General features: G+C 45.0%; 3 protein-coding genes across 9 annotated transcripts; 2 read left to right on the top strand and 1 right to left on the bottom strand.

Annotated features, from left to right (window-relative positions):
- The first annotated feature begins 1,201 nt into the window (after nucleotides 1-1,201).
- Nucleotides 1,202-6,615, top strand: LOC128270570 (ERC protein 2-like). The gene is made up of 5 exons (XM_053007984.1): nucleotides 1,202-1,259; nucleotides 5,745-5,878; nucleotides 5,958-6,179; nucleotides 6,248-6,346; nucleotides 6,415-6,615. Exons 1-5 carry the CDS (start codon nucleotides 1,202-1,204, stop codon nucleotides 6,613-6,615), a joined length of 714 nt encoding a protein of 237 aa, XP_052863944.1.
- Nucleotides 6,616-10,103: 3,488 nt separating this feature from the next.
- LOC128271461 (protein C19orf12 homolog) lies at nucleotides 10,104-12,674 on the top strand. 7 transcript variants are annotated; one of them, XM_053009001.1, is made up of 3 exons: nucleotides 10,105-10,269; nucleotides 11,819-11,881; nucleotides 11,967-12,674. In XM_053009001.1, the coding sequence occupies exons 1-3, from the start codon at nucleotides 10,189-10,191 to the stop codon at nucleotides 12,546-12,548; spliced, it is 726 nt and encodes a 241-aa protein (XP_052864961.1). In that variant the 5' UTR covers nucleotides 10,105-10,188; the 3' UTR covers nucleotides 12,549-12,674. The 7 variants fall into 7 exon arrangements, with proteins under 7 accessions (XP_052864989.1, XP_052864961.1, XP_052865005.1 ...); XM_053009020.1 differs by having other exon boundaries at nucleotides 10,162-10,269; nucleotides 11,710-11,881; nucleotides 11,967-12,670; XM_053009037.1 differs by lacking the exon at nucleotides 10,105-10,269 and adding an exon at nucleotides 10,860-11,556 and having other exon boundaries at nucleotides 11,967-12,671.
- LOC128271451 (leucine-rich repeat serine/threonine-protein kinase 1) lies at nucleotides 12,371-24,671 on the bottom strand. The gene is made up of 10 exons (XM_053008990.1): nucleotides 24,612-24,671; nucleotides 23,642-23,836; nucleotides 23,378-23,543; nucleotides 20,762-20,921; nucleotides 19,866-20,675; nucleotides 16,673-19,798; nucleotides 16,476-16,602; nucleotides 15,198-16,400; nucleotides 14,530-15,116; nucleotides 12,371-14,453 (listed from the first exon to the last, which is right to left on the bottom strand). The coding sequence occupies exons 1-10, from the start codon at nucleotides 24,669-24,671 to the stop codon at nucleotides 12,713-12,715; spliced, it is 8,175 nt and encodes a 2,724-aa protein (XP_052864950.1). The 3' UTR covers nucleotides 12,371-12,712.
- Between the last annotated feature and the right edge of the window lie 621 nt (nucleotides 24,672-25,292).

Genomic DNA, 25,292 nt, shown 5'->3' with positions numbered 1-25,292 from the left:
TAAAGCAACCCGCGTGAAATTTTGCACAGCGTAGTTTTGTGACACCGGATTGTGAATAGGAAAGATTGACTTTCCCACACCTCCCGGAAGGCGGAGGGAAGGGGGGGGGGGAGGTTCCCATACAAACGTAACATGAAATTCAGTATAATTTGTGTTGGAAGCCGGGAAGCCCGATCGTCTGACACCGAGGAGCAACGGAAATCGGGAAGGGAAGCAGATCAAATATGTCACAAGAAAGTTCGATCCTCTGAAACGCCGGATCATCGAGAACAGGGAATGAAATAAGGTGTGGCGACGCACGCCGGGAACAGCTAGCTTAAGATATCAGTTAAAATGTTTTAATTAAGCATAGGTCGGATAATCATATTCCAAAGGTCACATTTGATTTGTGATTGTCTACACTCTTTAGCCGATTCTTTCGTCAGACGAAAACTCTCGGCTGGTATCGGAAAAACGACGCAGATCCTTTTGGTTTTTACTTCGTAACTGTGTCAAACAAAGCATTCTCGGTACCTGGAAAAACACAGCTAGTCTGTGCCACCGCATTTTCGAAGATTGTTGAATGCAGTATTGTGGAGAGAATGTCCCGGCAACGGATGTAAACAACTCACCACCATGCCCGTGAGGCCCCTGGATCGTCGTGTGAAAACTGCCTGCGCCTGTGCTTTCGATGCCAAATTACAACAAAACAACAAACTCTTGGCAGTCAGTGAAGAATAAGGATTGCGGAAACAGTGTGTACCAATGGTGAGCTTGATGTGAATGGGACGGTGCGAGGAGCCCAGTTGTGGTTCACGAACGCAATTCGTTGATCTTCCAATAGTTTTATTTTATTTTCAATTTAGTTCCCTGTTGTCATTTGGAGCAGTTTGTTGCCAGTGGTGCGCAGCATACTGATCAGTTTTTTTCAGCTGGATGGCATAATGTTTAACAACTTGTATGTTTGCTCGTGATTTCCTGTGCAACTCTACGTGGCTAAACAATTTTACAACAGTGAAAACAGTCAAAAACGGTATCGGAGAGTACGGCAGGCCATCTGTTCCGGCTTAAAATCGCAGCAGTGATTTCAGTCAATACGATCACCAATCAATAACTGTCGGTGCTCCCTGAGGACCTTAATTAAACCGGTAGAACCCCTTGGATAAAACACCAAGCCCGAAAATTACTTCTGTATAATCAAATTAAACACCGATCGTGAGCCATGTTGTCGCCAGGAAATCTGGATGAAATTAAGGAACGCATCAACAAAAATGAAGAAAGTAAGTGTAAAAACTATTTCAACTCAACGTAGGCCCTTAGATCATGATGCCATCTGCTTAAGTAGTCGACAAAAGTCGATTGTTTCATTGTCAATGCATAAAGGGGGTGTAGACGTACCTACCATCCCACCTACCACCATCATAACCACACAAAAATTAAACACATTTAACATTAACTTCGTTCCATCTTCATGGTGGTATGCTTGCATGATGGTCGTAGTAAATTACTTTAAAATACAATATAATCATAAAATAATATAATCATAAAATAATATAATCATACAAAAAATCATTCCAATGGCAAATAAGAATAACGTATTATGTTTCACATTCTGTAAGATACAAAAGGGAAAGGTAAAAGCCGTCTACGGGAAGATGTTTCGTCCGATTTAAATGCTGTCTGGAGTCATTGATCCAACAAACATTGAATTTGTGATGAAAAAATATGTGCGACAGTAGGAGCAATATGGTTGTTATTCAAATTTTTCAAGCAGTTTGTCCTTTTCTGTGAACAAATGCACTTCTGCTAAAGTTTCTAGCTTCTCGTCCCGAAAGATCGACGATCAAATGTTGACTGTTCGTATGATTGAGAATTTCTTTTTCAATACGTTGCTATGAGCAAGAATATATCATTGCACAATTCTGAACCAAACAGGAAATTGTGTTCGTCGTTTTCTGTTGCAAGGATATGCTGAAAGGAAATTAGGTTACGAGGTCAACATGACAATGAGCAGCATTCTGACCTGACCTGGGCTATCGATTGTTGGATAACGTGAACGTTATGTTGCCTCACGAATATCCTGCGGATGCGAATTGCTTTTCAATGAAAACATTGCACCGATGTCAATGGCATTTTGTGATATTATAGGAAGTATATAGGATAGGATTATAGTATAGTGTTGGTAAACAACGCTTGTACAGCCCACTTTCTTAGATTAAAGAAAGAAATGAATTTCGAAACGGAGGAAACCATGAAAATGAGGGCGACGTCTTTATTGAACTGGTTTCTGTATAGGTCAATGATAAATTCTCAATGGTAATACGACAAAACATTCTTTATTTCGGAGAATTACAGTCTAGGCTAATGTCGTGATGTTTCGCATGTTTCGGTAACTTCAATTTTCGGATCTTTTTTTAATAAAAGAATGCCAAATATAAGGCTGTCTAAAAAGTCATGGACGTTTTTTGCGTGTACTTCAAAACATTATTTAAGATTGAAAGTATCTTAAATTGTCCGATTTGCGTCAAATACGTGGACTGATCAAAAATTTTCGCAACATTTGCATTTTCTCGGGCTACGTACATTCTGATAAAAAAGAACCGGGAATTTGAGATTTTAAAGAAAATGCTTTATTCAATTTTCGAGTTTTATGTGGCGTTAGGTTGCTACACATGTCAGTGACTTATGGTGAACAGTTCGGCCATTTTGAGTAATCGGTCAATTTTTGACAGTTGTTTTACTGTGCACGTGTCTTGCCCCGTCGGCGATTTTTGCTTCTTCTAAAAAATGGATGCCAAAAAATCTTTATCAAATTTTTTATGAAAATCGAAATTAAGAGCGCGGACGCAATCAAAAGGTTGACTGTGGCTTATGGTGAAGCTATTATGACCCAAAGCAGTGCTTAACGATGGTTCAAAATTGTTTCAGAGGGCCGAGAAGATGTGAATGTCGAAAAGCCAGGTTTGATCGAATGTGCACAGTTTTGCTTGCAGTTTTCTTGGATTGCAGGGTCGTGGTGCATCACGAGTTGTTGCCGAAGGATAGAACGGTCAATAAAGAATATTTCCTGCAAGTTATGCGCAATTTGCCCGAAGCAATCCGTCACAAAACCCCAAAATTGGCTGTTGCGCTCCTGCTCACACATCGTGGTTTCTGCGCGAATTTTTGACCAAAACAACATTCCAATGATATAAATACGGCCCAGTCCGTTCTTCTAAGATTAAAAAAAAACATTCTAATGATGCCAAAGTCACCGTATTCTGTAGATCTGGCCTCCTGTGACTTTATCTTATTCCGGGAACTGAGGTGGGCAATGAAAGGACGACGCTACGCTATGATTTAGGAGCCAAAAACGGTTACGGTTACTGATTGCTCAAAATGGCCGAACTTTTCACCATAAGTAACTGACATGCGTAGCTTAACGCCACAAAAAGATCGAAAATCGGATATACGTAGCCCGCGGAAATTCAAATGTCGCAAACAAATTTGAACAACCCTCGTATCCTGACAATGAATGAAGTGACCGATTGAAATGAAACTTCACATACGTTCATATGAAGAGTGTACCAACATAATAAACAAAATTAGGCTCGTAGCAGTGCCCTCTGTTATCTCGTTATTCGTCTCTTTTATATACTAACTTAGCTATAGTTATCTCTAATTATATTATATTCTGTTCTATTTTAAATCAATATAATATAATATGATATGATAACATGATAATCTATATATATAAAATTCAAGTTCTGTCTGTATGTCTCAAGTAAACTCCGAAACTACCGGACCGATTGACTCGAAATTTGGTATACAGGGGTTTTAGGGGCCGGGGAGTGTCGTTATCATGGTTAGAAACCCCTCACCCCCCCCCTCTTTCTTTGCCCTCCCATACAACTAACTGTTAAAAACATCAATTACTCCACAAGTTATGAATCGAATTTCATCAAAATTTGCACAATAGTTGATGGTCACCTGAGAAACCATGTGACAAAATTTGGTACTTGCAGGACGAGGGGAAGGGGGAGGGGTCCCCATACAACCCCAATCCTTAACATACGTCCTACGGCAATATGGGTATCGTTTCTTAGGTTTTGGTGGTCTGTAAATCGACTGGTTTCACTTAAAATCCTTTTCCTTCCTTCTTCCACCTATCACCACCCCTCATTCCATCCATCTTGAAGTAGTGTGATGTTGGGGGGAACTGCGTAGTTTGCGTTTAATTTTGAAAGAAGGTGAGAAAGAGAGGAAGAGAGTGATAGAGAGGGAAAGAGAGATAGAAAGAGAGAGGGGGAGAGAGGGAGATGGAGAGGGAGAGAGAGAGAGAGGGAGATGGAGAGAGAGAGAGAGATAGAGAGAGAGAAAGAGAGAGAGAGAGGGAGAGAGAGGGAGATGCAGAGAGAGATGGAGAGAGAGGTAGAAAGAGATAGATAAATAGATAGAGGGAGAAAGAGAGAGATAGCAACGTACTGCTACAGCCTTCTAGATTGCAATTAGGATCATATAGTAGAAAAAGTACATTTCACACCTCTCGGGAGAGGGGCTCCCATACAAACATAACATAAAATTCAGCATAATTCGGGTTATTTTCGAACAAATCGAACCAAATTCTGCAGGTGGGAGTTTTTGGGAAGGGGAAATGTTCTGGTGAATGTTTGAAACCTCTCGCCACTTTACAAAGGGTGGCTCCCATACAAAATTTTGGTAAATTTTAATCAAAACTCGAAAAGTGTTCAAACAATTTGAGTCAAATTTAGCTGGTGCGAGTTTTGCCATGTATCCACCGGGAAGCGGGAAGGAAAGCCAATCGGATACATCACAGGGAAGCCCTATCATTCGGAACAGAGTAACGGGAGGAGGAAAGGGAAACTGAACAAATACGTCACCGGGAAGCCCAATCGTCTGAAAAGTAGAGGTAACGAGAAATGCAAAGGGAAGCTGATCGGATACGCCACCAGGAAGTCCTTTGAAACGTCGGATAATCGAGAAATGAGGATGAAATGAGGCGTGGCAACGCGCGCCGGGATCAGCTAGTAAGATATAAAAATATAGTAAGGTATGATATAGTAATACTTATAATAATACTTTAAATCCAGGTTTTCCGTTCCAGGTTAGCTAAATCGATATTTCTTTTTTCCTAATTTATTCCCTTCGACATAACTGCTCGGTCGTTCTCCGGTAAATTTCTGGGCGTCTTTCCCAGGTCTCCTTGAAGATTATAACCGGCAAGTTAAATCGAATTGTAAATTTCCTATTTCGTTGTTTTTTGTTTGTTTTATGTTTAGAGTCTTTGGGCTGCAATTTCAATCGTAATCCCTTAAAGATTTTAACTGGGACTAATGTTAACTAAAAATGCTACTAATAAGAACATAAATAATAATACGAATAATAGTAATAATAATAATAATAATAGTGATGATAGTAATGATAACTGTATGATGATAGGATCATAGGTGTGTGAAGCTACAGATGGATAACCAATATAACGATGCATGATACTTAGCTTAAATTGATGGGATATTGATATTGATACTTTTAATAAGCTAAAACCCAAACAGCAGAGCCAACAGAATAAAAATCTGCACACACAAATATCCGCAAATACAAAACATCTCCTCGTCTCTCATAATCTGTATCTTTGGTGAATATCTGTAGTTTATAAGCTTAACAAGCTTTTGTTGGCAAGTTAAACTACATATTGGTTTAATTTTGTTTTTCAAAAATCATGTGCACTTACGCATTTCTTATTCTCTATTTTACTCACCATCCAGAAATCAACGTGTTGCAGGCGATTAATAACGTGCTAAAGGAGCGTCACGAGATCGAATCCAATTACAAGAGCTTAGCCCACAAGTTTAGAGAGATGCAGGAGGAGGAATCACTGCGGCGGGCCAAGGTATGTAGTGTACGTGATTCTAAGGCACTCTGCCTAAACGGACTCTGAAAAGGTACCGTAATGCTTGTGGCTGGATGTGTCGTTGTAGTTTGATGAAGCGCGCAAAAAGCAGTTGGTTGAGCTGCAAGCAAAGGGTGAGGCACTATGCCGAGAAAAGGCCAAGTTGCAACACCAGATCGAGCATGTAACGTGGCATCTTGAGGGATGTCGTCGACGTCGACCCTGCTTGGCACGGCTGCCAGAGAACTGCCCACTAAAGGGAAACGCTCCGAGCTGTCTGCCACATTCACCGGAAAAGTTGAAAATTATGGTGAGCAGCTAAAGGTTGTAATATTACGAGAACGTTGCCTTCGTTAAGGCGAAATTTGTGGGTTTTAGGCTAACATGAAGAGCACTGCCGATCACCTTGTGCGAAGTATCATGGATTTGAGAAAGAAAATTCACATCGTTCAGGACAAGCTGGAGCATGAAGTTGCTGTAAGTTTAAGACAAACATGCTTCTTACAAATTTATGTATTTGGTTTTTTTGGCATATACAATTACAGCGTAAAAAGGAAATGGAGAAAAAGCTATCTGAGTTGCGAAAAGAAATTTGTCGCCACAATAAATGTATGCAACAGCAACATCAACACCATCATGCATACCACCATCACCATCATCAGTCTTCAGTACCGGGTGGTGGTGGCGGTGGTCACGGTACAACATCTTTGCCGCCGATCGTGAAAAATTGCATTGCGACCAAGTAGCAGCGAATGAATCCCGAAACCGCTCGAACCGACCGTCGTCAGTGCCCACACGGGAAATTTGTGAGGCTATCGAGGGCCACTTCTAACACAACCTCATGAGCATGATCCAGCAGAATCAGTAGAGCTATCAGCAGAAAACAATATGACTTTAATCATTGCAAAAAACGGGAGTGCGTTGACAGCTGCTTTCTTCTAATTTGACCTAGAACCCACATCAACAAAATTTTGTTCCAAAAGCAAACTGTTGTTTGGTTTGTTTTGCAGAAAATGGCATTTTAAACATATTGTGAAAAAGAATCTGACTCGATATAAGGTTAAAATATTGTTTGTGGAACTCAGTACGGTTGACGCGTGTTAGTTGGAGTCAATACTAGACCGACGTTGTTGCTGCATTTAACGAAACCCTGATTTAGTACAATTTACGTTGACATGTTAACTTTTTTTTATTACATTTCACTTCAACTTTCTTGAACTGAAGTGAACTGAATTTTGATAGTTATTGTAGAATGAAGTTGAGTTATTACGGAACGTTTAATGTTTTCAGTTTTTACCGTTCGTACAATGCAAATTTTATGCTGTTAACCTTCGTGTAACGATACGCAAGAAGAATATATTATCTATCTATATATTATATTATATACAGTGGCTAGCGAAACAATGTTTAACATCTGTACATTTGGATAACTTGTGAAAACATGTATATCTTCTTTTGGAATCGCTCTTTCAAGATGTTGAATGTTAGCTTGAGATTCTAAGAGCAAAATTATGACGATTAAATGGCATTTTGATTCAATCACTTGTACTGGTACAGCTTTTTGCAGCCATGGGTGAATTTTACAAAACACAGCTTATGTGAAAATTGAAGCTTAAAGTTTTTAGTCCTTCGCCCGTAGATCATCCGGCTACACTGCACCAATTCATACTGGAAGGCCAGACGAACCGTAAATCCGAGCGTAAAAATGTCAAATCGATCGCGCTTATGTCAAATCGTATGTTAATCCGCGAACTTATAAACGATCTGACGTTAAAGAATAATGTCAAATCGTTTATTTTCGCTTCGTGTGGCCCCCAGATAGGTTTCTATGTAATGTAAGACGTCAGTTCAAACCCTGACAGTTACCAGCGCAACTTGAGTGCAAAACTTAAAAATTGTGCTTAGTACGACTCTGTTCGTTCTATGGTAAAAATAAACAAATGAATAAATAAATAAATAAATAAATACATAAAGAAATAGGCAAATAATAATTAATGAATAATTTAAAATAATTAAATAAATAAAGAAATAAATAAAGAGCTTAAAGCTTTCGGTATTTGACATCTAATTCCTTCATTGTGCACGGTATTAGAGCAATCAAACTAGATTAAATTTGTTCTGAGCTATAACAACATGATTTTCTATCTGTTTTGATATGCATACAATCCGCAGATTTACTGGGATGTTCAATAAATGTTGCACTTCAATAAGGAAAACATATTTTTATGGTTTGAAATAGGCTTCATTATACAGTATGGCCTTCATGAACATCAATATACTTGCTCCAAGGAGACTCCAATTGTTGCCAAATTGACTCCAGATTCCAAAACTGTTGTGATGTCATCATTTGATGCAAAATGCTTTCCAAGCATGCATTTTTTTAGGTCTGGAAACATATGGAAGTCGCTAGTGGCCAAATCTGTAGTGGTTGTAGCCGGATAATAGCAACACATTTTCTACATATAAAACCTAACTTAACCTCCCTACCCAATGTTTCAAACATCCTCTAAATAGCGGAATGTTTCGGGGACAATGGCAGTTTACTCTTTAAATTGCCACCAAAATTGTTTTAATGGAAATAAAAATAATTAAACAAAGTTGGGGAGGAGGATTCGATTATACTTTTCTAAATGTAAATCGATTTTGATTTCAGATGATTACCGACCGAGATATAGTGACCACCGCAAAAGGTTTTTTTTCTAAGACGCTCAAAAGGTTAAAAACGATAGTGTACCCGTATGTTACGGAGCGGACCTAGCGGACCAGTTCTGATCTTTTTGTCAACGCCCTAAAACCCTTTGTTAATGGACTCTTTTGGCCTGGTACGGACAGGGTAGATGGGTACTACTACCTGGCAGTGGAGGCCTCGAGAGAAGATTAGTTTCCGACTATTAGAGTTCAGACGGAGTGGTGCAAATGGTTTTATGTAGTCAACATCCGGAGGGATCTCACTAGCGGGATCAAACGGTCCGCTTGAGCATAGGAAACGGTCGGCTCAGGCTATGTTTGTTTTTAAACTTTTGTTGGCTTATATTGACGCACCGCAACTCCTTGCCTTGCCCTGCCTCCTTGTTAGATTTATCTGTTCCTGCTCGCTACTTAAGACGTCGGCATGATATGGTCAGAACTGCTCCACGAATTACTGTTGTGGGACACAACGGTTTTTTATTGTCTTTGCGCCGAGAATCTGAATGTTAAAAAGATGGCTGTACCTGCCGATTAGGATTTCGCTTCGAGTAAACGCTTGAGTTCCCGTTTGAGTTTCATAATAAGGGGGTATGGCTTGGGCCTAACGTTCTTAGAATTCGTAGCTTATCTTTATTGCTTGTGACGCTAGGTTGGAAATCGTCGCGTCTCAACACCGCATGTGCGCACATTTTCATGCTGTATTTCTGCGTCGACAAATACATACCCATACTACACGGAGTGTAGCAGATGGACCCGCGTGTGAACTTTTGCGTATCTGTTCTTTTTAAACATTCTGTCACAAACCCATGATGTTTCAGTTATTAGTGTGAGTAAATTCTATGCAACTCGGACCTCGGACATCCCCCCTCGGTTGTTGGACAACCGGACAACAGTTTGGTAATATATTACCAAACTCGAACTCGAACAAAAAGTTCACTCGAACATTCATTTGAGTTCATTTTGCTATAGCTTTCTCTTTCTGCCTTCACTCTTGCTGTATTCTGCTTTCTCTCTTACTATGTTCACTCTAACGATCGAGTTGCGAGTTGCGAGTTCGAGTTTCATAATGGGAAGGGGGACAGTTTACTCCACTACATCATGAACATCATGTTCATCGTGACGTGATCCAATATTGAGGATCTCTATTGTTTCCTAAAAAGTACCATCAGATTTCTGAATCTCTACCGTTCCCTGACTAATGTTACTGGAGGGCCAGACGAACCGTAAATCCGAGCGTAAAAATGTCAAATCGATCCCGCATATGTCAAATCGTATATGAATCCGAACACTCATAAACGATTTGACATTAAAGATTAATGTCAAATCGTTTTCTTTCGCTTCGTGTGGCTCTCCAGTTACAGTTTTTCCTATTCTTAATGGTTAGTAAAACATTATTAGTCGCAATAGCCCTTAACGGAATAACATACATCAATGACGTGATACTATTAAACACAAATTACACGTTTGCCTAGTCACTGCCAGTTTGAAGATTGCGTTGCAAGGCTTTGTTTGGTAATGACAGTTGAATTCAGATAGTGAGCTTCAAAAAAAGGAAGGTAGCAGTCATTGCTATAAGAATTTTAGCTAAAAACACAACTATTTATCGAAAATTCCATAACATCATCCATCAAATGTCAATTTTTACAATCAACTCAGTAAGCCACTTTGTAATCAGCATTTATCGCCAGTGCCATCGCATCGCAAGCTTCTGGGTATGTTTTAAAGGTTGTAAAAGGTTGTAATGTAGCTTTGTCCTTTAAATTACTTTACATCACATTTGATTGGAATGCGTTTAATTTGTGTTGATCTTTTTTTTGTTTTGACAGTAGTGGAAAGTTAGTCCTACCACTGTGTTCGATAACAAATTTGGCGATAATTTTTCGAAGATGGCCATCAACACCAGCCAGCTGCTGGATGCTGTGGGAACACTGACGGATAAGCAGTCGATGCGTGTAACGTTAAAAGGAAGCACTAAAGGAGCGATAGTAGCAGGGTCCGGCACATTTCTCGGTGGTATGCTAGCGGGACCGATCGGATTGCTCATTGGTGGCACGCTCGGAGGGCTTGCTGCATATGCGATGAGCAACGACTTCAAACCTGTTAGTCATATCATAAAGCATGAACTGACCGTGCAAGAACAGGAACGACTTAAGGAACGCATCCTCGGTGCTCTCGCGGAATTTGGTTCGAGAGATCTGGTTGTTATTTTGCCATTGTTGATGGGTAACGCGAGTGCCCAGCAAGCCGTCCTGTCGACCGTCATTTCATTTCTTACGAAAGATATGCGTATGCAGATCATTGACTGATTGAAATGACTGGGATTGTTAAAAAATATAATAACATATCATTTTGGTTACACTAGTTATTTTTACTGTGCCTATATATTAATTGTGCTTGGTGGTTGGTTTCGCTTGCTAGTTGCTGCTGCTTGATACCTTGTTGCAAGCTAACAGAACTGGGGAGCAAGTTGCTAGACGCTAGGAACTGCGAGTGTCCTTTACCTATTTGGTCCGGCCTTCATGGCCAGTCCACCACATCGCATTTGTATTGATCATGTTCATTATGGGCAGAATATCTTGATTTCTCAAAGAGTGTACTTTCAAAGGGCCAATGTTTACATGCTTAGGTTTGGCTGATATTACCACTATTATTGCGTGGTGTGTTGTACACGTTCTGTCATCTCCACGAAGCGTAGCTGCGGTGCCACACGGTGCATAACTCTAACACGTAACACGTAACATAGTGTCAAATCTGGTATGCACCCTGTATAGCGTCGTGGGTTGCGCCCTGTATAACGTCATGTTATAGAGTCTGCTGAGCCACAACGCTTTTGACGCCTAGTCGCTGTACTGTCAAAATTGTTATATGAGGCTGTTATATCTGCTGTTATGCACCGTGTGGCAGCGCAGTTAGGGATGGTGGAAGCGTTTGTTTACGTCAATCAATTCCTAAGCGTGCAAACATTGGCCTCGTGAAAGAACTCTTTTGGAGAAATCAAGGTATAAACAATTTTTTTGTGCAATTGTGCTAGCAGATAACAGGTAAAAATCGCAAAATGTTGCGGGTTAGCTGGTGCCCTGCGGCATGGCTACGATAGGTTTATGTTTTTTTTTTCGTTCTTTCTTAACATACTTCTGTATATAATGACTCAGCAAAACAAAACAAATCAACATTGAAAACCAAAGCTCATGTTATTTGCTACTGTTGTGCCGAACCCAAATAATGAACATTACAACGTTGTTCTACGAACTTGTCCGTAAGGACCTGGCACACATCTACAGCACATTATCCAGTAACTTGTCCTTGACAACCGACAAGGATGAGGTAAGAATGCGCCGTGAGGGAGGCACAGCACTTCTGTTTCGAGTTAAAGTCGAGTCGTAATTAATTTTTCCTGTTCCGCCGTCAGAATGAACGTTTGCTGCTTCACTGGGCTGCCATGGCTGGGCAGGAAACACTCGTCGACAATCTGCTACGGCAACATCCGAATCAGTACGACGCTGAAGATGACTCGAAAATTACACCGCTGATATTGGCTGCCCAGGGCGGCCATCTGAATATCGTAACGAAACTGGTAGCGCGCGGTGCCAACATTAACCAGCGAAATGCTCGAGGACACTCCGCCCTTCAGTATGCCTGCTCGAAAGGTTATATAGAAATTGCTGAGTTCCTGTTGGATACCGGCGCCGACGTCAACATTTTAGATCACCTCAACGAAACCCCTCTGCACCGGGCGATCGTTATGGGGCGTGAAGCGATTGTACAATTGCTGCTCGCACGAGGAGCGAACATGATGATTGCCAACACCGTGGGAAACACGCCTCTGCACTTGGCGTGTGATGAGAACCAAAAATGGTGCGCTATTGCGCTGCTGAGGCGGGGTGCGAGCAGAAACGTACTGAACCGAGACGGCATCGGACCACTAGAACTGGCTCCCCGGTCGCTATTGAACGCCATCGCTAACGAAGTAGACAACCGAACCACGGGATGAGTAGAAGGTATATTAAATTCGAATCAAAAGTCGTCGAATCGTTATTTATTTCGATGATATCACCATGTGATTAGGATAAAATAAATGGAGAAAAAAATGAAACGCAAAATTTAAATAAAACTACAGCTCCGAAACGACCTCTCTTGCAGCCGCTTTTTTCCATATCAGATGGGTGCCCAATATTCAGCAGACCAGATAAGGGCGTGCATATGATTGGACCGATCGCGTAACACCGCTTCTTTCAGCCGTTTGTCCTGGGTGGTCGGTGTAGAAATCAGGGAGCTTCGGAGTCCCGTGCCTCCACCAGCCCCATCCGGACGCCCGTCGGTGTAGCGCTCAATGAGCGAACGGTAACCTCGCCCGATCGTCACTACGAGTGGTGCGGACCCGCTCGTGCTTGCTATTGGAATGATACAACGCACGTCCTCCTCGTACGGCCGAAACACGGTTATCGGCCGAAGGCTTATCCGCTCCGCCACAATTATGCAGCCCCAAGTCGTACCGATGTACAGCTCGCTTTCGAATACCGCTAGTGCACTGATTTGACACTTGCCGGGACTTAACCGCTCATCGATGGCGATACTCTTCATGCTCTCTGAGCACGGTACTAGTTTGGAACAGTCCAGTTTATTCTCTACCGCCTTCGTTGTAGAGCGCCACTGGTAGAGGATGTAGCTCGGTGCTAAGTAGGAGAATATATAGTCGTCCGGCGCCGCCTGCAGGAGTGCCACGGTCAGTCCACGCACCGGCATCGGAGCTGTAAAGTGTCGTAAGTGGTGCTGCCCGGAGACGTGGGAATTACGTAGTGAAAAAACACTGATCACATCGTTCCACTCACCGCACCAAAGTTCACACTCGTCCTCTGACTTCCAAAGGGCAGTGACGGAGCAGAGCCGCTCGCCCGAGCCAAGTTCAGATAGCACGAAGCTGCCCTCGGCGGACACGCACGTACTGGGGACGAGCTTGGAATGCAACAGAAACAGTCGCCCGTTTTCAAGCCCGGCCGCAACACGCTGGAATTTTTTCAGGTAGACCAGCGCCACGACGGGCGACGGTTGTGAAGGTTCGAGGGCATATGAGAAAAGGTGCGCACAGTCAGCGGCACCAAACGCGTAGATGTTACCCTGGGCGTCACCCACCCATACGACGCCCTCGACAGCACAAGCCGTTGTAAGGTTGATTGCCTTCGGTGAGTGCGGTGTAACCGGTTGTGACGCGATGGAAGCGCCTGCAATGTTTAAACTAACCGCAGAATTGCAAGAGGTAGAAACTGAAGCGCCCTTTACCAGTGGACACAGTATCCGGTGGTACTGTTGCCATCCGCGCACCGAACCACCCAGGATATCGATACGAGAGTTTGAACAAGGCATCCACAGCTCGTACCCTGAAACCATACCAAGACCCGCCGGACCACTGGTGGAGTATTCTTCTTCCGCGGTGGCAATCATGCACACGATCCCATCCATCACTGTTCCGCCGTGCGACAGTGAGCAAACGTCGATTAGATGGGTAAATTCGGGTGCAGTCGCTATTGATACAATCTGACTGGCGGAGGGTCGCACTTTCGGTTGCTGGTCCCAGCACAGCACCATCAGGTCAAGACAATACGACGGGAAGTGTGTTTCGCGCTCGATCAACATTGGGCGGCCGCCCTCAAGGATACACTCCTTAACGGCCTCGTGACCTTCGAACGGTTGGCGCAGGGACAGCAGCTCGTACAGGAACATGCCGAATGAAAAGCAGTCGACTTTTTCAGTGTACTCTTCCTCGCCGTTGTGACGCATAATTTCTGGCGCCATAAATCCTTCGGTGCCACCAAACCCTTTCGAGCCAGATGGCAGCGTGATGCGACTGATGCCGTAATCGGCAACCTTGATGTGCACGAGGTTCAAAGGTTGGTCCTCCCTGCAAGACAAAACAAAGCCAGACTGTGGAAAAAAAATCCTTTTTAAATGACCCAGTCTACGTCGTGAATACTCACGTATGTGGTTCTGGGAATTCCCATACGAGAATATTTTCCGCTTTCAGATCACGATAGATGACGCGCCGTCGATGCAGATATTCCATCGCTTTCGCGGCTTGCAACACCAACGCTTGGAAACAATACGGTCCGATACGTGCTCCACTGCGCCGAAAGTGGCGCAGCACCGCATCAAGCGCACCCTTTGGCGCAAGATCGAGAACGAGAGCGAGCGGCTGAGTACATACACCGACCAGAGGAACAATATGCGGATGGTGCAAGGTTAGCAGGACGGCCAGTTCTTGACGCGCAGTACAGTACGCTTTGCAGGCGTGTTGGAGCGGGTCCCGCTCCCACTTGCCGAGTGCCGCTTTGTAAGCGATAATCGCACTTTGGTGGGCCCGCGGACCTGGTGCCACGGGTTGCAGCATCTTCATCGCGACGTTGCCAGGCGACGTCATCACCGTCACTGCCGGTGACGTATTGTCCGAGTGTCGCTTTCTGCACGTTGCCTTAAACACGAAGCCGAATGCGCCTCGACCAAGCAGCGGGCCGCGGTCAATGTCGTCGGCGCGTATCAAATAGTGGGCTGGGAGATCGAGAAAATTCTGTTGCAGAAAGAAACGCCACATTAGACTAGGAAATGGCTTATTTCCACGAACTAACTGGTGAAAACGTATGCATCTTACCACATCCGGCGTGACGCGACCCAATTCAAATTCACCGTGGATAGGGCACGAAACTGTCTTTCGATCGTATGCAGCCAAGATGCATTCCTCGACCATCCAGGAATAGCTGGGAGATCCGGAAGTCTCAACTGCACCTGCCAACGCTATCGGGTATCCTTCAATGGACGTTTCGTTCGAACTGTCCACCGTCTCCTGGCCTACGCCCGAATCGCAATCGGACCATCCCAGCGAATCCTGCGACTTCCGACTTAATCTGGCTGGATTCGTGTCGTGCAAAATGCCGGGCAGCTCGTTTAATCCTCCACTTACCTCTCCACCAACCACTACCATTCCACCACACTTGAGACCGTTACGATGTAGATCGCTACCCACCGCGCTGCCCGACGGTTTTACCTGCGACGGTAGGTTCGATACATGGCGCTCCTCACATTTCCGCAAGCAGCGTGGACAGGGCACGAGCCGAGTCACCAGAAAACGGCCCTCTGACGTGTGAACAAAGCGAGTTCCGAGGGTCGGATACCAGTCCTCGAGCAGCAGATCGATGTGGTCCACTGTCAACGCCAGTAGCTTTGTGAGACATTGGACGCTAGGTTCGAGCTCATACACGAGCTCGCTGCCATCCACTTGTGCCAGCTGCACCTTCAGAGCACTACAGGGAAAATGCACTTCGAGAATCGAGCTCGTTGTCAGATCAATGTCACACCAAACACCATCTTGCCTTAGTTTAAATCGATTCATTGGATTACGGTACGGTGAAATGGGGCAAGTAACGGCAATCTCACGCATCTTGAACACCACTGTGTCAGCGCCGTAATGCAACGCCAGACCCGTCTGCCAAACAGCCCAGTGAGCTTCGGGTGCAGAGTTGGCTTCCTGCAGCAGCTCGCTAGGCAACGCGAAAAGATCACGTACCGCCTCAACGACCTGACTGTCGGCGAGAACGCGCGTTATCAGTCGCGACCAAAACCCGGATGGAAAATAGGACATAAGAAGCAATCGGGAGATGGAGTGATCAGACCCTACAACTGTTTGAACGTAGGAAATGTTACCGCTGCCTGAAGCAGCTGCTCCATCAGCTTCCGAGGTTTGTGAGTGTGAGGAAGAACTTCTTCCTAGGGTGTTGAATTCGTAGGCGGGTATTGACTGTTCACACGGAAGATTATGACGAATGCGAGACACCCAAGCTTTAGAACGTGTGGCAATCTAGAGAGAAAAAAAACAGAAGAATTATGATAATAAGGATAATGGGGAAAACTAATTACAAATTAGGTTTTTTACCTTTACTGTTACCATCCGATGGTCAGAATAGCTATCTTCTTCAGTCGGTAACAACGATGGTATCAATAGTGTCCTGGCATCCCACGATAAGGCCACCTCAAATTTGTTCAACAAACTCACGATATACCTACGAAACAATGGTAGTGGTAGGATAAGTGGGTAATTTAAAAAGGAATAATTTTAGTTTTGAAACCCACCCCCGAGTATTGTTACTCCCGAGACAGGAACTCTTGAAAACATGCTGCAAGTCCTCCACCTTCATGACGCCAGTCCGTGCGAATGGATTGATTTCGCGAACCGTTACTACGTGCGCAAGTATATCACACAGCCACTGCGGATCGAGGAAATAGAGATCGCGGAGTGTTGCGTCGTCGTAATGCAGTAGTACGCCGTTGTCGTGAAGAAACATCGTCGCCTGATTCAGCTCGGACCAGTCGCGGAATCCTTTCAAGCCGCGTTGTTGCATTTCGTGCGTCACCATCTGACGGTAGCGCTCGGCATCAAGCACCGGATCGGCTCCATGCTGGCGTAATCGGACCGCTATGTTGCCAATCACATCCTCCAGTGCCAGATAGCTGGCGGGGACACGCTGGTAAAGGAGCGGTTCCTTGCACCCCGGTGGCCGCAGTGCAAAGGCCGTATCGTAGATCAGTCCGGCTAGTAGCTTGATGTTATGCCCCGTTCGGCAGCTTACTTCGATCGAATCCAGGACACGAGGCAGCCCGATCTTCTCCGCATCTGACACCGCTATGAAGCGATCGCGAATGATTTGCTGTAACTCTTCCGCCTTCGCCGCCGGTAGCGTTTCTCCGACAGCATCGTAGTGGGTGCCAACGATCAGCACTGGTGAGTTCGCAGCTCGCGCTTGTATATTTCCCAACCACTGCAGCACTTCCGCCAATCCGCGCCGTCCATCGATTATACGCCACAGCACCAGGTACAGGCTGCGTTTGGACAAGAAGTACTGATGCGTCGCGTAATACTCCCGCTGCCCGCCGAAATCCCACGTGCGAAACACTACCGGCCCATGGTTGGACACGCCTCGCACCTTCTTCTCGCACACCCAGTCACCAATGTCTACGCCTACCGTCGACATATTGATGCCGCGTGAAGTCTTCTGGTTGATATGGCGGTGGCCCATCCGTTTCGCCCAGTGGTCCACTGGTTTCTTACCTCGCGACGGTCCCTCGCATCGTAACTGCTCCAGCAGGCTCGTCTTGCCGATGCCTTGTACCCCGACCACCATCAGCTTCATGCGCGCGTACGGGCGGGCGTCTTCGTATATTGACTTCAAATAACCGATGACATCCATCGTTTTGTACTTTTTGCTGTCGATCATCGATCGGAGCGGGTCCTGCAGCGAGCAACCGCGGGTGTTCAGATTCCACAGCCGCGATAGTAACCCCATGTGCGGCGGCAACTCGGTAATGTCCATGTTACCACTTAGGTTTAGCACACTCAAGTTAGTGAGCTCGTGGATCGTGGGCGGAATCTCTTTGAGGCAATTGTTGCTAATGTCGAGCATTGAGAGGTTGGGAAAAATGAGACGCGCTTTAGCCACGCCGATCAGGCTCCATTCGGCATCGTCCGATTCCCCCAGTGTCGCTACGTCGTCAGTAGAGAGCTGGATACGCGTAAGCGAGTTGTCTGCCAGCACTAGCGTCCGAAGCGATTCGAGCCGTAGATGGCGCCTGTGGCCACACACGCTCTTAAGCACAGCCGTTCGCAGTGATGTTATGTTGGTCGAACTTGCAGAAGATTTTACTACTGTCGTTAGTTCTGGAGTAGTACTGGAGGGCAAAACGCTTTCTCCGGTTGAGCCACCCCGGCTGATTTTACTCGCGCTTCCCCCACTACCAGCATTGCCGTCAATGCTGTTTGATTTTTTCACCTCTTGGGGATTGTAACACATGAGGTGCGGATCTGAGGCAGCGATACGCGGTAAGCTCGGCCAGCAGCTAATCTCATTGTGGCCGAGGTCCAATTGCTTTAACGACGCCGGATAGCTCGTAACATGTCCCATTGAGCGAAGGCTGTTGTAGGAAAGGTTAAGACGTGTCAGGTTCACTGCTAAGCAGGGCAACGCGAGTGGTATGCTTGTGAAGAGATTGTTCGCCAGATTCAGACTGCTGAGCTGGGACAGGGTGCTATCGTAGCGTGAATCTGGCAACCGCAGCTCCTGTTCCGTTACCTCGAGCGATCTTGACCAAATATTGTGCTTGACCAGCTCGAGGCTTGTAACATTTCGATTTCGAACCAGCGCCTCATTGTCATCGTCTAAGGGTGAGTTTTTCCCAGCGTACGGATTGAACAGAGCGACTGGGGTTCCAACAGCACCGCCTTCGCCCTGGCTATGTGATGAATGTAGTTCAACACGAGCGCAGTCAACGCCGATTGCCACATCACCTATCGGCAACGACGGCAAATCTTTCAAAAAGTTGAAAGCCACGTTCAACTCTTTCAGCTTTGGCGCTTTCCATATTTCGAAAGGTAACTGTTGCAGCTTGTTGTTCGAAACATCCAGAATAGTAAGGTTCGGTAGACGAAAGAGCGATGCCGGCACGCATTCGAGCCGGTTGTCCTGAAGATACAGTTCCTCCAAAACAGGGCAGTGATATTCGCCGGCCGCTAGTCCGCCTATTCCTGCACGCCGTTTAGTATCTCCGCGCCTTCCAGACACCCACGACGACCTGTCGCCACTCCCAAGTGCCTCATCCTCCACCCCCAGAACCGGGATACGTTCGATTTTGTTCTGCGCCGCGTTCAAATACCGCAAGCTGCCAAGTGTAAATAGCTCCTCCGGCAATGTCGTAAGCGTGTTGTGCGAAATGTCGATACGAGTAACTGCAGCCAGCGCCAGCTGGTGACACTTAGGGTGTGCCACCAATTTTCGGTTGTAACGCAATACCCCCTCGCTTACCCAGCTCATCCGGATAAACGTTAGTCGGCAGTTGCTGTGCCAGTTGATCATTGTAGCCGTACTTGGAAAGAGTGCACTGTAAGTCAGATTACCACCAAGCTTAACAAACGATGAACTGCTGTACTCTGCCCCGGCGAACGGTGATGAACTGCTGTAGTCTGCCCCGGCCGACGCTTCCTGGAAGGCGTGTTTGTTGATCTTATAGTCTGGATCAGGATGTGCTTTGATTGCGAGCAGTCGGCAGATGATCGGTTCATCGCCATTTTGTAACGCGATGCCGAGAGCAATTGATTGATCGTCGCGAGCACCGTGCTTCAATAGCAGCTCCACCATCGGAAGTGACTTTTGACGTGTAGCCTCCGCCAGTGGGATGTTCGAAAAGCCATAAATTTCATCTGATGACCTATATAGTAATAAGACAAATGAGCAGATGAGCAGTAAGCATAAGAAATTTTTGCGATAAAACCTACGTCGGATCATTTTGATCGTCGACGGCCCTTGCAATGACATTCGGATCGGCTCCATTCTCCAGCAGCAGAGTGATCACATCAAGAAATCCTCCTCGAACCGCCGCTAAGAGGGCAGTTTCGCGTGCCGCTCCACACAGAATGTTTAGATCGAGAGGGCAACGCATCACACACTCATGTTCCTCATTCGTCGCCACTTCGTCCGTCGATTCCGATTTACTACTTAGGCTTAGCCGAGACATAATAGCCTGTAAACCAGAGGAAATCTTCCGCGCAGTCGGGGTCACGGAATTACCAGTGGCCGAACCAGCAAATTCCGTTCCGCTAGTATCTATGTCGTTCACTAATTCGCCACCCGACGGATTTGATGGTGGGGGTTTATGACGAATGCACTTTACACGCCACTTAAGTAGTATCGCCACGAGCTTCGGATTGCCGAGCAGACAGCCAACGTAGAGGGCCGTTTGTCCAGCGACATCTTGAGCATTCGGATTGAACGATAGTTTCCACTCGAATTCTCCGCTCGGGTCGCGGTAGCTGGTGAGCAGCGCATCATCGTACGGGTAGTTGATTAGCAGTTCAACGACGGCACAGTGGCCATTTATGCAGGCTGCATGAAACGGCAGCCAACGTTCAACCGTCACCTGTTGCACCAACTCTGGGAACTGATCTAGGAGTATGCTTGCAACATTCGTGTGGCCGTTGTGGACGGCCGTGTAGAGCGGAGAGTACTTCGTGACGGCATGGGCACGGCCATCAGCACCCGCTTTCAGTAGAATATTCACTATGCGCTCCGATCCTAACTGAGCGGCACTGAAAACAAAACCAACCATGAAAGCAAGCAACGAATAAAATCATGAAACCTAGTAGTAGTTCTACAGTGAAGTGGAAATACTCACATGAACAGTAATGTATTGGCTCCACCCGGCGCCATGTTGACGATCATTTCTACTTCCGGTCCAACACTTTTGAGCAACATCTTCACGGTGATTTCGTCAGACGTTGAAACTGCTTCCCGCAAAGCCCTGTGCTTCTGGCTTCGCATCTGCTCCCGGGTGTCTAAAATAAAATCAAACACAAGACGAATTTCAAACAGTTTTGCCAACAAACTCCAGTAAGAACCACAAAAAAACCAATGTTTACAAGTAAACGGTATCCCCATTTCGAAAGGTTTTTTTCGATTCGGGGCGGGAAACCTTCATAGGCACCGTTAGGAGGGCAAGACCTCCTAGCCGCTAGTGTGGAATTTCCGATCTCTGGGGAGTCCGGAACTACCCACTAAAACCCTCCCTACCAATGTCTTGAGCCCCCTTTGGATCACCTTCTCGGTATTACCTTCGAAGGGAAGGCTGACTGGAGGCTGACTGATTTCGAAAGGTACAAGTACAAAATAGCTTACAACAGGATTACTTTCTTATACAACTTTAAAATCTCGACGGTTTTGCGATTAACCGCCAGTTAGATCCCAATACAAAACCGAAAAATCGACGAAGTTTCATGTTGCCGTGTACGAACTTCCAGTTCTAGTACATTCTAGTACATTCCACATATTCCATGTTATTCTGTTATAGATTGCTAGGATAATTGTTTAATTCTTAAACTTATCAGATCATTACTTTTGATTGTACAGAAAGAAAATACATGTCTCATCCTGCCTTGAGTAACGTTTTGGTACCAACATTGTTAAGAAACGAACGTCGAAGAGTATCGAAAGTATATTATTTCGAGGTTCGTAGCAGTCCACCTAGATGAACGTTGTTTTTCATTTTGAAACCGAGTCCCGAGAAACCTTTTTTTGTTCGAGTCAGGTAACAGTCAATGAAACACCATTTCGTGATAGAAGAACCACGCGACACGTCGGTTCGCTTTCCCATTTGGATGGATAATATCGTTATCGCACCGGTTTTATTGTCACCCTGTGTAATATAAGCAAATTTTCTATAGCATTAAATAAAAAACGTCACAAAGGCGGTGCGCAAGGAGCCAAAACAAAGTGAAATGTTAATGTACATAAAAGCTCACATATGGCCTTTATTTTTCCATACAATTCCCTCTAGGCTGCTTGCTTGGTTGGTGTGTGAATTTTACTACACGCCGGCCTTTACCTGGTATTTTCCATGGTTCTATCACTTCGTCAACAAAATAATCACACGCATCGAACGCTCGCTCTGCTCCCTGTTTCGGCAGCTCGCGAAACTTCCAGGACGTCATCGTCATAGATCGTGAACACTGCACTGCATGACTATCTCACCGTAGTAATGTTTCACACACAGGGATGTCCTTCGTTTTTAGCACAGAACTACACACCACAGCCTTTGGGCCTTAGTATTGCTTCGATTATTCGGCTACTACTAGTAACGCACTACATCAATAACGATCCGATCAGACTGGAGACTAAAGAGGACGCCGTACGCTGTCACCATCGGAACGGAAACATCACAATCACGACACAATTTAGTCATACAGCCACAAAAAATATTTGCGGGCAATAAAACTGGTAAACTGAAAGCAAAAGCGAATATATATAGCGAGGCACGAAGAAAAAGAGAGCGAGCGAAAGAGAGAAGGCATATGCGATGAGACACATACGATGGTTAAAGTGGGTGGCAATGGAAGGTGTCGGAGGAGATACTGAGGATTTTTCCTGAAAGTAAACTTCGCTCACAGCAACTGCCTGTAAGACGACGATGTCATAAACCGCAAGTAAACTGAGATGTGTTTGGGTATTCTGGTGACACAAGAAGGTTGATAAAAATCAATATGCGTTGACTGATGCGACGTCCAATGCGGTGATCATGCTTTTCTTTTACTCGGGTTCCCAATAAATTGGATGTGTGTGGTTGCTCCTTCTCCTTTATCTTACTCCTTTCAAAAGACCTCTTTTATCATTGTGTCTCCTATTTATTTATTGCTTGGCTGCTCGTTTTCCCTAGTTCACCTTATATCAAGCGTCCACTCATCGAACAACCTTCTGAAAGAGCTGAAAACAACAAAGACCACAAAAATGCTATTCTGCCATGCACACCACCGTGAGAGGGAAGCCAGAACACCGTCCGACAGAAGCCGGTAGAGGCCAACAAGGCCAAAAGAAGCCATCGGAAGCGTAGCTGCGGGCTCCATGTTGCATAATAGTCAAGCAATGAATACAACGTTCAGTGCGCATGTTCCGCGCAAGGGTGCTCTGTTAAGCATCCTCCTACATGTGGATGTATCCACTTCAAAACGAGAAACTATGAAAAAAAATGTGTCAAAGAAACCTCCAAATGGACGAAGTACGTAAACACACTGTGATCAGCTGTTTAATTTATGCAACTAATAACTCACCCACACGCATTTCGGAAAGACAAGAAACTACCCCGTGACAAATAACGAACCGCAAGACACAAGAATGTACAGTCACACACAGAACAAGAACGGAAAAAAGAATGTTAGCTAGTAGTAAAAAAAAGGAACAAACATTTCATAAAACGTTGCCAATAACCCAATATCTAATACAATTAAAAATTTGCCCATACCGGCAGCGTGCTTCAGTAGTTCTACGCAGGCTTCATGCTCGCTACGTTCCGCGAGATCGAGAGATGTTAGCCCGTTGCGATCCTTCTCAATGAAGGAGGCGCCCGCATTCAGAAGCACCTTAATATTGCTTATGTGTCCATGCTCGGCGCTGAGATGGAGTGCAGTCTAGACAGGGGCAAAATGAAAAACAAGAGGGATATGAGAAACTATTAATAAAAAAACCCGCTTTCGAAGAACAGCAAGGCACACCCCGTAACTCTTACTTTACTGTCACATCGTGGACCGGATATCGCATTTACATTGGCCCCTGCATTGATAAGCATTGGTAGACATCGGGAGTCGGCGGTGATGGCGGCGGCGTGGATCGGGGCACGGCCCCATGAGTCCAGGCAATCAATCAGGTGGGCTTCTTCCTGCAGGAGATCCTCCAGCAGCTCGACATTATCCCATAGTGCAGCCTGAAAGACAAGAACCATAAACCAACGTCCGATTACACAATTCGTTCATTCTGCGCCCAAACACAATTTGAAACATGAGCCAAAAAAATCAATTCGATGAAACTAACACCGGTAGCCAGCAGGAACTGCCCTGCAGGGAACGCGCGGACAGAAGTGATGATTTATCGAGTACATATGTCCATTGGCAAAACCATTGCCAAATGCGATAAACGCACTGCCAGAGCTGGCGAAACAGAGAAACTATGTAATGGTGTTGCAGTGAGCTTAAGCAATTAATAAATACAGTATAAAGTATAACAAAAGCAAAACATTGAACAATGAAATAGTTTCAGGTTAATCCTAACGCTTCACAGCCAATTTATCCGTTGCTTTGATCCCATTCTCTTACTTGCACTAGCTTTTACCGATCGCTTTCTTAACCAACCACCATTCCGATCGAAAAGTAAAAATAGTTAAAGAAGTGCATCATGTGAACCAACAACAATCGATCTGATATGATTCATGCTTTTCAGGTGAAAATTGTGGAGTGGAGTAAAATAACGGACCTCTTCTAGGAATATGGCCTCAATCGCTTTCGGTACATGCTCTAATAAGCGCAAAGGCCATAAACAGGAGGAAAGGTTGATATTTTGATTGTTGCTTGTGCTGGTAGTCGCCGAATTGATAATCATGCACTGTACAGTGTTAAGTTTTGCGTTGCGGTTGAGAGCTCATATGCGGTACGGTGCCGCAGAGGCAATGTTTATGGTACCTAAACAACATCACTTTACATTACCTGATGTAGCAGCCTTCCCGGAAACTCCTCGTTCTCCGGAGACGGTGTTTTATCGGTCATTGCCTCGGACAGGAGTTGTAGACGAAAGCTGCGCCGTACCAACCGTCAGTTTTCAGGGACAGTTTTGTTCTTTATTTGGACGTTATTCCGGAGTCTGATGTAATTGTTGCTGCACATCTATCCGAAAATCGCCACAGGTTTATTCCCGTCCTTGCGGTCCTATCCCGCACGCCACTTCTTCGCGGCCACTAGGTCAAGGTGTCGGTCTGGAAATATCACAATCACAACACAAATGCACTGGACGGCATATGTTCGTATGTTATTTTGCATCACGTCTTTTGGACGTTGGAATACTATGAACAGTTTTCATTGATAATTTCTCTGTTGCTTTGAACGTAACTTCTTTAAGAGCACCCCATTTTCCTTTACGACGGCTACGATGCCTCTTATCTTCGGAATATTTCTTTTCGGAACAAAAATCACTGCGCAGGTCTGCGAGGACGGTTTGGTTGGATCGAGGCTAGAGCGTAAAGGCAAAACACAAGCAGCAAAGTTTTATTTATATCGTTGTTTGAAAGCTACACTTTACTGAATAGTGCAAACGTAAATTACAAAGTTTTTGTATACTATTGTTCTGCAGCCTACGATACAACACTTATCAAAAACGTCATTACTCCCATT

This window comes from Anopheles cruzii, chromosome X (genome assembly GCF_943734635.1).
Source record: "Anopheles cruzii chromosome X, idAnoCruzAS_RS32_06, whole genome shotgun sequence".
In the NCBI taxonomy this organism is placed as follows: domain Eukaryota; kingdom Metazoa; phylum Arthropoda; class Insecta; order Diptera; family Culicidae; genus Anopheles; species Anopheles cruzii.
Note: the sequence above shows the minus strand (reverse complement) of the source record. Positions and strands in the feature narration are given on the sequence as shown.